Source organism: Podarcis pityusensis (assembly GCF_964106645.2).
Source record: "Podarcis pityusensis genome assembly, chromosome: 7".
Taxonomy (NCBI): Eukaryota; Metazoa; Chordata; class Lepidosauria; order Squamata; family Lacertidae; genus Podarcis; species Podarcis pityusensis.
Window position 1 is genome coordinate 37,081,217 of NC_138031.1, and position 12,787 is coordinate 37,094,003.

Genomic DNA, 12,787 nt, shown 5'->3' on the forward strand with positions numbered 1-12,787 from the left:
GATTCTTGTAAATTACTAGATGTTATTTTTATTTATAGAAGCTCGTTTTCCAACTTTTCATTTTGCTAAAATGTTAAGTAGTTTATAATAGCTATTGATCAACAGATATAGCTTCCCACCATTGCTTCTATTAGGCTAAATAGCAAAGGCTTTTAAAATCACTGTAGCACTTGTAGGTTCAAGAGGTCATCTAGGTATTACTACTATGCTGAAGTCAACCCCTATATTTGGCTCAATAAGCCCCAAAGGTCTCCAAGAAACTTACTTACAATTAAAAACATACCATAGAAAAAATACTGTAATAGAAAACACTAACAGTTCATACAACATATAAAAAACAATACAACCCCCCCCCCCCCAAGCAATGAGAAGCTCTGACAGCACACTAACAATAAAACAAAACAAAACAACAGTATTTCAAAGTCCGGGGGGAAAGGTAAGATTTTATATGGCACCAAAAAGCTGTTAAAGGTAAAGGACCCCTGACAGTTAAGTCCAGTCGCAGACGACTCTGGGGTTGCGGCGCTCATCTTGCTTTACAGGCCGAGGGAGCCGGCGTTTGTCCGCAGACAGTTTTTCCAGGTCATGTGCCTAGCATGACTAAGCCGCTTCTGGCGCAAAGGAACACCAAAACCAGAGCAGTGCACAGAAACGCCGTTTACCTTCCCGCCGGAGCGGTACCTATTTATCTACATGCACTTTTTGGTGTGCTTTCAAACTGCTAGGTTGGCAGGAGCTGGGACCGAGCAATAGAAGCTCACCCCGTGCAGGGATTTGAACCGCCGACCTTCTGATTGGCAAGCCCAAGAGGCTCTGTGGTTTAGACCACAGCGGCACCTGCGTACCCTGTGAGGATCAAACTCACGACCCCTGGTTTACAAGACCAGTGCTCTAACCACTGAGCTATGAAGCCACCCATACATGCTGTTAGTGCCCTGCAAACCTCACTGGGGAGAGCATTCCACAGACAGGGAGCTACAGCTGAGGTGGGACCTCTGATGACTATCTAAGGGTTTAGGTAGTTTCATATCAGCACACCATTAAAGTCACTTGTTTCCAACGTATTCCCAATTCAACACCTTAACTTACAAAAAACCCAGCCTTAGTAGCTCAAATAATAATGCCTATAGTATTAGCATTTATGCATCTACTTAAAATGTATCTGTTCACCTAAGCTTTCCCTGAGGGGTGATCTAGTTATGTTGCAGTATTAATCTGATCTAGTGTTTACATGTGTTTTGTATTTGTTTTATGAATGCAATTGATTTTATGCTGTTCACTGCCACAATTTCCCCCCTTAACGTTGGCAGCACAGAATTTTAAATAAAGAAGTTAGAAAACAGAGTGTAAGGCAGGAATGGTGAACCTGTGGCCCTCCAGCTGTTGTTGGACTCTGACTCTAATAAACAAAGCTGGCTGGGGCTGATGGGAGTTGTCAGAACAACATCTGAAGAGCCACAATGTCTCTATCCCTGGTGTAATGATATCTACCACAGAATAAATTTACAAACATATTTGTCCAGGTGTGTTTCAGATCCTCCCTATACATTAACGCACATCCAAGAATCCTGGGGACTGTAGTTCTTTAAGTTTGTTAAGGGTGCTGGCAAATGTATTTCTGTAAGGACAAAACTACAGTTCCCAGGATTCTTTGAGGAATGTAATGTGTTTTAAAAGTGCATTGGATGTTCTTTGAATTTTTGTTGTGGATCTACCCATCATTTAACTGTATGATGCAAAAGGCAGAAAAATGTTTTGGAGCATCCAGAATTTTGTCATCCTACTTCACAATGATGTATTTCTCAATAGCTGCTTCTTCCTACACCTATAGCACCTATAGGTGTAAGTAGGCACAGCAAACTCGTCCCTCCAGATGTTTTGGGACTACAACTCCCATCATCCCTAGCTAACAGGACCAGTGGTCAGGGATGGTGGGAACTGTAGTCTCAAAACATCTGGAGGGTCGAGTTTGCCTATGCCTGGTTTAAGCGTATACATCATAAGTTTAAAGCACATCACTTCCCCCAAAGAACCCTGGGAACCATAGTTCCAAACACCCTTAACATGGCTAATTCTGGAATTCTACTGTAAGCCAATCAGGTTGTGGATTCACTTATATCTGGAGCATGATTGGGTGGTTCCTGCCAACCAATCATACTGCTGCATTGTTCTAGGACCAATCAGACTGCTGCATTCTGAATCCTATTGTTCTAGGACCAATCAGACTGCTGCAATTTGGATCCTATTGTTCTAGGACCAATCAGACTGCTGCAGTTTGGATCCTATTGTTCTAGGACCAATCAGACTGCTGCAATTTGGATCCTATTGTTCTAGGACCAATCAGACTGCTGCAATTTGGATCCTATTGTTCTAGGACCAATCAGACTGCTGCAGTTTGGATCCCATTCAACTCAGTACATAACACTACTGCTTCCAGGACTCGGGGGGGGGGGGGAGTCATGTGCTTTAAATATGCTTTAAAATGAATGCTGAAGGAAATGTGCTTCTAGGAAGAGGAAGGACCTACCATCTGAATCCCTCTACTACTCTTGGTTTCGTGCAATGGGTGCTGAGACCTCTGCTCTAAGCCTCTTCAGTCTGTCTGGACTAATGGCGTGGAATTGCCACAGACTTCCTGTGATGTGCTGGCGTCTGGTGCCCAGATCCAGGGTCACTGTGTCCTTACCAGTTTCTTATACTTCTAGCAAATGATGTGAACCCACCTTTCAAAGGGGGTGGGAGAGAAACAGCTGAACTTATTGAGTCAGCTTCCTACCATAGTTTCTGTTTCAAGTCCTGCTCATATACCATAAATGTGATGAAAACTCCTTGAGCTTGGGCCTGAATATGTATAGCTCTGGGATTCTTAAAGAAGAGGTAAGCACCAGGACCCCCTGGAGAAGCACCCCCAACTTCTTGCCTCCTACTTGCCTTTCCTCCAATACTCATTTTTTCCCACCCATTCCCTTCAAATTCCAGGAAAGGAAAAGGAGGAAGCAAACAAATGAGAAGCAAATGTCTACCCAGGTCTTTTAATTTTTTTTTGGCCCGGGGCTCCTTGGTGGTGGTGATAGTGGGCTGTTTGTCTTCTACCTGTGGTTCTTCTTTCCTTTTGTGTTTTTGCCAGCAGCAAATTCAATTCAACTGTCTCCATTTGAATTGCATCAATGGGGGAAAAAATCTGCACCCCTTAAAACCACTGTCAGGGACAAATGCCCACACCTAGCGAAAGGGATCGTGAGCTTTTGTCCCACACTGTGTGGTTTTCTTTGTGGTAGGCCCTTCCTGTGCACTACTCTGAGCAATCCAGTGTCAAAGCTTTTGAAAGAGGGACCTTTCTCAGCTGTACTAACTTGTCAAAAGCTCCCATGGTCTCTGGCTGCCTGCAGATCACTCTACACCAGGTGCCTGCAAAGCTTGTCTGAGGCCCAAGGAAGGAGTCTTGTTTGAACGCAGTTATAAACTCAAACAGAAAAGCAGCCGGTTCCTGGCAGGACACCCAAGGGCTTAGCCCTCTGAGGCCCAGGGCAAGTGTACCTAGGCCTGCTTTGCAATACCAGGAGATTTCCATCTCCTGCTTGGTGAAGCTGTCCTTTGAGGTGGTAGATCAAATTCAGATTGGCCTGGAAAGGAAGCAAGCTTTTTCCTGCATTCAAGGGAGAAATGCTTCCACTTGCTTCCAGTCCAATGCAGTGTGAGAGATGAGTGCCTCATCTTTCCCTGGGTACAATCCATGATTGCAGAGCTAATTATCAACGTTCTTGCCTTAGTGTGCAAATTGCAATATGCTTACATTTGTTTGGGGTGCTGTAGTAAGAGGAAACGAGCTGTGGCTTTTTCATAGGGCATTGCTACATAGAAGCTTGTCACAAATGATGTACTTTTCAAGAATGACGGAAGGAAATGAGAGAGGCGGGGTTCATATTGACCTCATTGCTCTTTGGAGGATATGGTCAGCTAGGAACAGTTTGGAGGAACAAGAGAGCTACATTTCAATCTTCAGTTTGTATTCCTGGATGTCTGAGTTCAGGCACCTGAGATAGTATTTCCTGGCTGGGCTTCTTGGTGTGTATTCTGGTAACAGGGTTAAAGTGCATGCTCTTAGATCTTAATATAATATTTCTGTTCTCTGAACTCACAACCTTTGCAAGCCCCGCATTAAAAATATGAAACTTATTTTTCAAAAGCAAATACTGTCTAAATACCGTGAGCTTTGTTTTAAATGAGAAAAACTTCCCCTGAAACTTCATCAGTAGTACTGAGAGTCCATTTAAAGAACTGCTTTTCCCCAGGCCATTTTCTTTTGATATTGAAAATATGGTAATTGTTCTGATATTCCAAAATACAGAGCACTTCTAAATGGCTCATTGGATATTGCAAGCAGGTAAGTGGGAGCAGCATTTTTAAACTTGCCATCTTTTCAGAGGGTAAATCCAGATTAAATGGAGGGGGTGGAATGCAGGCTGGCATTTTGATGCCAATGCACCCACAGAAATTCTGCCAAAATACACACAAAAAACCCTTTCATGCATGAGCAGCACTGATACTACAATAAATCCTCATGTGGAAGCACCCATAAAAGTTTGAAGTCATAGAACTGTAGAGCTGGAAGAGCCCCCAAGGGTCATCTAGTCCAACCCCCTGCAACTAAAGCATCCGTGACAAATGGCCGTCCAACCTTAAAAGGAAGGATTAAAAACCTTCAAGGAAGGAGAGTCCATAATCTCCACAGGGAACTATGCTATTTGCATGTAATTTTTCCAAAGAAGAAACATTTCCTCCCCTTCCTACATTTCCAATTTTGTACCAGCCACAACTGGGATATTTAGCTGCTTAAAATTTCATATTTCCCTCTATTTTAAACACAAACAACTATATGGCATAGAAGACCCTCTCTCAAATATTGTAACTATTTTCTGTAAATGTTTGCTGATTCAGCCAAATATTTTTTTCAGAACCCAATCCACTTCTACTTGAAATAATTCAGTAGCACAATACCTGTGTGGCTTTTTGTGTATGTTTTTGTTCCTTAGTAACTTTGGAACTACTGTAAATCAAAGTCTTAGATTGAGCAACTTGTACATAACCTTCACTTGTTTTTCTGGTATCTTTGGCTTGTTTGTACTGTGAGTGATGGATGACACAGTGCAACATAATGGCAAATTCCTGGAATCTGAGTCTGCTATTTGAAAAGATGCATGTTCATATTCACATCAGTTATTGATGTTTACTAGCCATATAGTCAAATCAGTGCAATATGTATATGTGTGTATTATATCTCCATGCATCCATGTTGCTCCCCGCATCTATTCAAAGATGAATCGGATGATTTCATGAACAGCTGCAACAGGTTAAATATTGCTGTGAATTTCAGAAGGGTTGTACAGCTTAATTATCTAACAGACCCACTATCTAAAAAGAGGTGCTAGGCTAAGCTGTAGTGTCTGACAACCCCTAGACCTGGTAGGGTGGCGTGTGCCCAAAGTGGCCATGTAGGCAGGGCCTGTGTGGTCACATGGGCAAGCCAAAGTTCTGGTTTTCTTCCCATTCTCATTCTATGCAAAGGTGTAGACACTACAGCCCTTAGTGCCTAACTCACCTGAAAAATGTCCAACCTTAACTATTTGAAAATGATTCATAGATGGTACCTAACTCCGAGCAGGGTTGGCTATGATATATAAAGTACAATCAGATATGTGTTGGACATGTAAAGAAAAGGAGGGGGCCTTTTTTCATATGTGGTGGACATAGAATCATAGAATCATAGAATCATAGAGTTGGAAGAGACCACAAGGGCCATCGAGTCCAACCCCCTGCCAAGCAGGAAACACCATCAGAGCACTCCTGACATATGGTTGTCAAGCCTCTGCTTAAATACCTCCAAAGAAGGAGACTCCACCACACTCCTTGGCAGCAAATTCCACTGTCGAACAGCTCTTACTGTCAGGAAGTTCTTCCTAATGTTTAGGTGGAATCTTCTTTCTTGTAGTTTGGATCCATTGCTCCGTGTCCGCTTCTCTGGAGCAGCAGAAAACAACCTTTCTCCCTCCTCTATGTGACATCCTTTTATATATTTGAACATGGCTATCATATCACCCCTTAACCTCCTCTTCTCCAGGCTAAACATGCCCAGCTCTCTTAGCCGTTCCTCATAAGGCATCGTTTCCAGGCCTTTGACCATTTTGGTTGCCCTCCTCTGGACACATGTAAAAAAGTAAAAGAATATTGGGAAATGATTTATAATGAGTTGGAAAAAATGTTTACAATTACCTTCCCCAAAAGACCAGAGTCCTTTTTATTAGGAATAACCCAGACAGAAATTCCAAGGTGTCAGAAAAGCTTATTTATGTATGTAACAACAGTGGTCTGTGTTTTGTTAGCCCCCAAATGGAAAATAAGCGAGGTCCCAGACAAAGAGGATTGGCAACTTACAGGTTTAACACATAAAATAAAAGAACAAGAAGAACTTATATTTAAAGAAGAGTGGAAAACACTTACTGAATATATGGAAAATAATTGTACACAATTGAAAACGCTGGTTGCATTAAGATAAATTCAACCGCGTAATTAATGTTTGAATGGTCTAAAAATGGAAAACTGACTTGAATAGTTATAAAATATGCAGGAATGGAAGATATATAAAATGATCTATATATATATGTGTATGTGTGTGTTCCCAACCTTGGTTTAGAAGTGGTCCCTGCTGTCACAATGTCTAGTATGGGATAATGTTGCAATAACCATATATTACTCAGAAGTAAGCCCCATTAAATTCCATGGGGATCGCTCCCAGATAGGACTGGAGCCTGAACTGGAGTCTTAAAGCTGCCACACAGAACTATTAACAAAGTCCCCTCTAAACTTTTATTCCTCCTGCCACCAACTTACTCACTTCTATGCCTTCTTTCCAGAATGTGGGGTGATAGTAAATGGATTAGAGTGCAGTAGGACAGGGTTAAAATCACCATTCATTTATGAAATCTTCCTGGGTGACCTTGGGCTATTCCCTGTCAGCCTAGGTCTCAGGGTTGCGAGGGTAAAATGTGGAAGAGGAGAGTCATGAATGCCAACGTAAGGTCCTTCAAGGACAGAAATGAAATGGCTTAATTGGAGAACATATGTCCTCAAAAATATTGCCTTACTAGCAAAAATGAGGAATTAGGAAGGGGCCAAGTACTCTGCTGGAGTTAGCAGAAGACCTCTCAAGGCCACGGATGACAAGAAAGATGTAGCAGAATTAATATCAGTAGGAAGAGGACCAAATGTTCCAAGTATGATTGGATATGCACACACCCACCCAACAGAACTTTATGTGCATGAAAGGAAACCAGACTTGCTTGTTTTTAGTTGGTTCAATGCGGAATAGCTGGCCATGGGAGGGTAGCAACATGGACAAGCCAGTTACATTGGGTCTGTTCATGTATTAACTACATTTATATCACTTCCCTAAACAGGAATTCTCTGGGTGTGTCCCAAAGCAAAGCAAAACAGTTAAAACTGTAAATTAAAATCAAAGCGACAACCAGTGCCCATCTCAGTACAACGTTACCTGCTTAAAGCAAAGCTAAGAAACAACAGGATCGATATGGTGACTAAACCAGCAGCAGGAGTGCCCCGGATGCAGATTAAACAGGACAGTGTATACAGAGCCTTACTCTCAATTTTTTGGGGAGTATGCTAAGTAAGTTTTGTGTTTCAGGTTAAAAGATAAAATGTGATTGCCCTGCACAAAATAGTTAGGCTCTTTTTAATGGGGAGTACAATATTTTCTCTCATTTATGGAGCACACAAACAAACATACTTTTCTTTTAAGAATCCTAAAATAACTCCCAGATATATATTAGTTTTGGGGACTTCGGTGCGGGGGTGGGGAGGGAGTCTGCTTCAGATCCTTACCTCTCAAATGTGACCCGTCATGAAAGTCGTGGTAGTGCCATCCAAGAGGGGCAATGAGACTCAGGAAAGTGGTCACTCTAAACTTGGTTATTGTCCATTGGAGCATTGTTACAGCCGCTGGTGGCAAGGTATATGTTGACCTTAACAAGATAACAATAGGAGTGGAACTGAGCATTGTTTTCCCAATAGGGTCAGTAGCTAAAACGTTAACTCTTTAATTCAATGAGTTTCTTTCCATACATGGAGTTTCTTTTTCGCGCTCTATATATTATGCTCGTCAGGCGGCATGAGTGCCCTCTTGTGGCGATCAAGAGCAAAAGCAATCGATAAAAGGCACAATCCTAGACAAGCCATTCATTGAGCATTAATCTTGATTTCTTTCCAGGAGATTAGATGCAGGTTGCTTCCAGATGGACCTGCTTATTAAGCATACATCCTGATTTCTTTTTGACTATTTAATAAGCATTCATTCCAAATCATTTGCAGAGAGGTCAGATGACGGTCACGCCCACCTCTTAGGCCACATGCACACCATACATTTAAAGCACTATGATACCACTTTAAACAGTTATAAGGTAAAGGTAAAGGGACCCCTGACCATTAGGTCCAGTCGTGACCGACTCTGGGGTTGCGGCGCTCATCTCGCTTTATTGGCCGAGGGAGCCGGCGTACAGCTTCCGGGTCATGTGGCCAGCATGACTAAGCCGCTTCTAGCGAACCAGAGCAGCGCACGGAAACGCCGTTTACCTTCCCGCCGGAGCGGTACCTATTTATCTACTTGCACTTTGACATGCTTTTGAACTGCTAGGTTGGCAGGAGCAGGGACCGAGCAACGGGAGCTCAACCCGTTGCTGGGATTCGAACCACCGACCTTCTGATCAGCAAGTCCTAGGCTCTGTGGTTTAACCCGCAGCGCCACCCACATCCATAAACAGTCATGGCTTCCCCCAAATTATACTGGGAATTACAAACCCCTGAATTCTCTGTGGAGAGAGTTAAACCGCTCTGCACATTGCTCTGGGATGGGAATAGGGTCTTCTTAACAACTGTTAGCAACTCTCTTAACAAACTACAGCTCCCAGAATTCTTTAGGGGAAGCTGTTTAAAGTGGTATCATAGTGATTTAAATGTATGGTGTGCATGTGGCCTCATATAAATTTAATAGTTATGGGGAATTAATTCTAGAAACTGTAGTTTGTTCAAGGTGCTGGGAATTGTAGCTTTGTGTGATCAGCACCTTTAAACTGCAGTTTTTAGGATTCCCTATGACACTGAAAGTAGTATAATAGTGCTTTAAATGTGTAGTACAGATTTGACTGACATTGCATATCCTACACTTTCCAGTTCATTTTCCCATTACTTTTCTTGTCTGATTTAGGAGCAGAGGAGAAACTGGGTTTGTTCTGCAAGAGCACCAAATCAACCGTAATTGTGCAACCTAAATTTGCCATTTTGTCTTGGGGCACCCATTACACATAGACTTCAATATCCCACCTGAATAATGTGGTTTCATTTCTATTGCTTTTCCTGTAGAAGAGACTGGGGGGCTGAAATGTCAACATAGGATTTGGTATTTAAATGGATCATTTAACATTAGTCAAAGGTAGAATTAAGCATGCTTGTAAAATTGACAAACAATTGAAAAGAGCGAAGTATAACAGCATAATTTGCTTCTTCATATTCATCAACATGCCACTCTTTCTGAATACCAAGCTGGGTAATAAGTACCTGATGTATAATTGTATATTGTTTAATCTGAAGATATATATATATATATATATATATCTATCTCAAAGGAAAGTATACTATGATTACAGGTGAAGATTTTTTCAGTGTCCAGCACTTAACTAGCTGGTGGCGAGTAGGGCCAGCCCAAGACATTTTGGTGCCTGAGGTGAACCACAAAATGGTGTCCCTCTCTCTGCCAGGAAAGTAGGGGCAAGTGAAGAAATACATCAGGAAAGGGGGGGAGGGGGGAATAATGATCTATACAGTGGTACCCCAGGTTACATATGATTCAGGTTACAGACTCCGCTAACCCAGAAATAGTACCTTGGGTTAAGAACTTTACCTCAGGATGAGAACAGAAATCGTGCTCTGGCGGCACGGTGGCAGTGGGAGGCCCCATTAGCTAAAGTGGTGCTTCAGGTTAAGAACAGTTTCAGGTTAAGAACAGTTTCAGGTTAAGAACAGACCTCCAGAACGAATTAAGTTCTTAACCCGAGGTACCACTGTATTGGGATCTGTGGCCCCTGTGGCCCCTGTTGCCTAAGGTGGTTGCCTGAGGCAGTTGCCTCACCTTGCCTTTATGGGTAGATCAGCCCTGGTGGTGAGTACTTTAGAATTAGGCACTTAAATTTTGGAAGCTTGGGTTTCACTATTCATTTTTCATTTTGTAACATATACTTGATTAAGACACTTAACATACCTTTATCACATGTTAACAAGACTTGCAAAATATTATTGCAAATTCTGAGAGTAGATGCAGTGATATACTCTTCTTGCACACCTAGCGGGCAATTCCGGCCTCTGGTAGGCAGCAGCTGGGCTTAATGGCACAAGGGAGCCATTCCTGCTTATGGACGCTTGCCTCTCACCCTGGGCAAGGCTCAAGGGGGAGGAATGGGGCAGATAAGATCTGCACGTTAGCTGCCAGCTACTGTCAGTGGGAATACAACTGAGAAAGCCCTAAACACTCCAGGGCTGGATCTATACTCACTCTTTAAATGTTCTTAGAACGATATTTTTTTTTATATCACTTTAAAACATAAGGGCATTTGTTTTCACTTCCTTTTCTACAAGGTCTACCCACTTATTTGACGGGGCAAGCTCTGCAGCACCCTCTGGTGTCACATTCTGATAACACATCATTAACATTCTAAAGAACATTACAGTGGTACCTCAGGTTACATACACTTCAGGTTACATACACTTCAGGTTGCAGACTCCCCTAACCCAGAAATAATACCTCGGGTTAAGAACTTTGCTTCAGGATGAGAACAGAAATCGTGCTCCAGCAGTGCAGCAGCAGCGGGAGGCCCCATTAGCTAAAGTTGTGCTTCAGGTTAAGTACAATTTTAGGTTAAGAACGGACTTCCAGAAGGAGTTAAGTACTTAACCCGAGGTACCACTGTATATGGCTATATCAGGGGCCAGCAAACTTTTTCAGCAGGGGGCCGGTCCACTGTCCCTCAGACCTTGTGGGGGGCCGGAATATATTTTGAAAAAAATATATGAATGAATTCCTATGCCCCACAAATAACCCAGAGATGCATTTTAAATAAAAGCACACATTCTACTCATGTAAAAACATGCTGATTCCCAGACTGTCTGTGGGCTGGATTTAGAAGGCAATTGGGCTGGATCCGGCCCCCGGGCCTTAGTTTGTCTACCCATGGGCTATATCATAACCCTTTAAAACTCATTTTTAGTGTTAAAAACCATGTGTAGAGGAGTCCCAGGGCTAGGGTATCTGAAGGGTGTCCTTTTTCTATGTAAACTTGGCCAAATTTACTGATATTATTAGAAGGCCTGCTATAGCTTCCCATTCCCTTTTGTGCTTAGGTGCGTGGCTACTAGACAAGGGCTTTTCTGATGGAGCATCCCAAATTCCAAAAGAGCAAGTCTGGCGCAAACTCCTTTTTTTCAGGTGCAGTGGGGAAATAATATTTCCCCGTAAGGAGTGTGCTGATTTATTATGGCTTTTACAGTGTTTGCTTGGGGTTTTTTTTTAGTATGTTTGATGATGCTATATTACTGTGTAATAGTTTTAAAATTTGTTTTGTGAACCATTTTGGAAATTCCTCTGCTAAGATAGGACAAAAATATTGTAACTCCCTCTCTGTTTCTCTCTCTAGCTCCATCTAGTTCACTGGAACTCCACAATGTACCACAACATTGATGAAGCAGTGGGGAAGAAGAACGGCATAGCCATTATTGCTTTATTTGTGCAGGTAACTTTCTGCTGTCTTTGTCATAATCATAATCATCACTAAATCCATTAGTTGCTTTTTTGCCACAGGCAGCTCATGCCCATTTATCATGACTATTTCTTGTAAACGGGGTGTTCAAAAAATGTCATAATATGTGCAGTAGAATATTTTGAAATACTAGGTTTAAGAGAAGAAAGAGAAAGGTATTCTGAACATAGTCAAACTTAGGTTATAAATTGTCCCTGGAAATGAAAATGATTGTGTGGGGTTATTAGTGGGCTGGTGAGAAAATAACATAATTTTTTGTTTTGTAGTGGGCATTAGAACAAATCTATACTTTAGAAAGATCAAAATGGATCAGATTTAATGACTTGGTTAAAGAAACTTAAGATTTGCAGTGACAATATTTCAAATAAGGACAGCTGCAAATGGACTTATTTTTAATGATATGGCAGAGCTTATCTCTTTGCAGAAGAGCATGAATATGGTTTTCAAAGTTCAGCTTTGTAGCTTATTTGAGTTTGTAGATGACATACAGCAATCAGAACAGAAATAATGCAATGAATGAAGGCAGCAATTCCCATTCTGATCTGTTTTCATCTCCATCAGCACTGTTTCCATTCCACTGCACTTTGGTTTCTGCCAAATACTGTGTTAATCATCTTGCTGTCTGCTATTTAATGTAAGTTGGATGACTTGTATAACTATTTATGTAACTTCCTTTCATTTCCACGTAAAGGAAATGCCAAAATGTTTTTTAAGTCATTAATTACGTATTGTTTGTGTACTAACAAGGATGATGTGAACTACTACCAATCATATTCACCGAAGAGACTTCTGTTCCTGACCACAGACAAACATGCAAACTGATGTCAATTTCCCTTCCTCTTTCCATCCCCCCCCCGAATTCTCCAACATTCCTAAGTGAGAATGGTGTTTTATATTAAGATATAAATTGC

At 41.8% G+C, this 12,787-nt stretch overlaps 1 protein-coding gene and 1 long non-coding RNA gene across 4 annotated transcripts in view; one reads left to right on the forward strand and one right to left on the reverse strand.

The window, feature by feature from the left end:
• CA8 (carbonic anhydrase 8) overlaps positions 1–12,787 on the forward strand; it is a 51,375-nt gene that overhangs the window by 26,046 nt on the left and 12,542 nt on the right. For all 3 annotated transcript variants that reach the window (XM_081013617.1, XM_081013616.1, XM_081013615.1), the window contains exon 4: positions 11,754–11,849. In XM_081013617.1, coding sequence (XP_080869743.1) covers positions 11,754–11,849 — 96 coding nt within the window. The remainder of the gene's footprint in view (positions 1–11,753; positions 11,850–12,787) is intronic.
• Positions 2,451–12,787, reverse strand: part of LOC308481403 — a 42,738-nt gene continuing 32,401 nt past the window's right edge. Inside the window, exons 4-5 of the long non-coding RNA XR_013988640.1 lie at positions 7,897–8,036; positions 2,451–4,074 (exon numbers count right to left, since the gene is read on the reverse strand). This is a non-coding gene — a long non-coding RNA (uncharacterized lncRNA). The remainder of the gene's footprint in view (positions 4,075–7,896; positions 8,037–12,787) is intronic.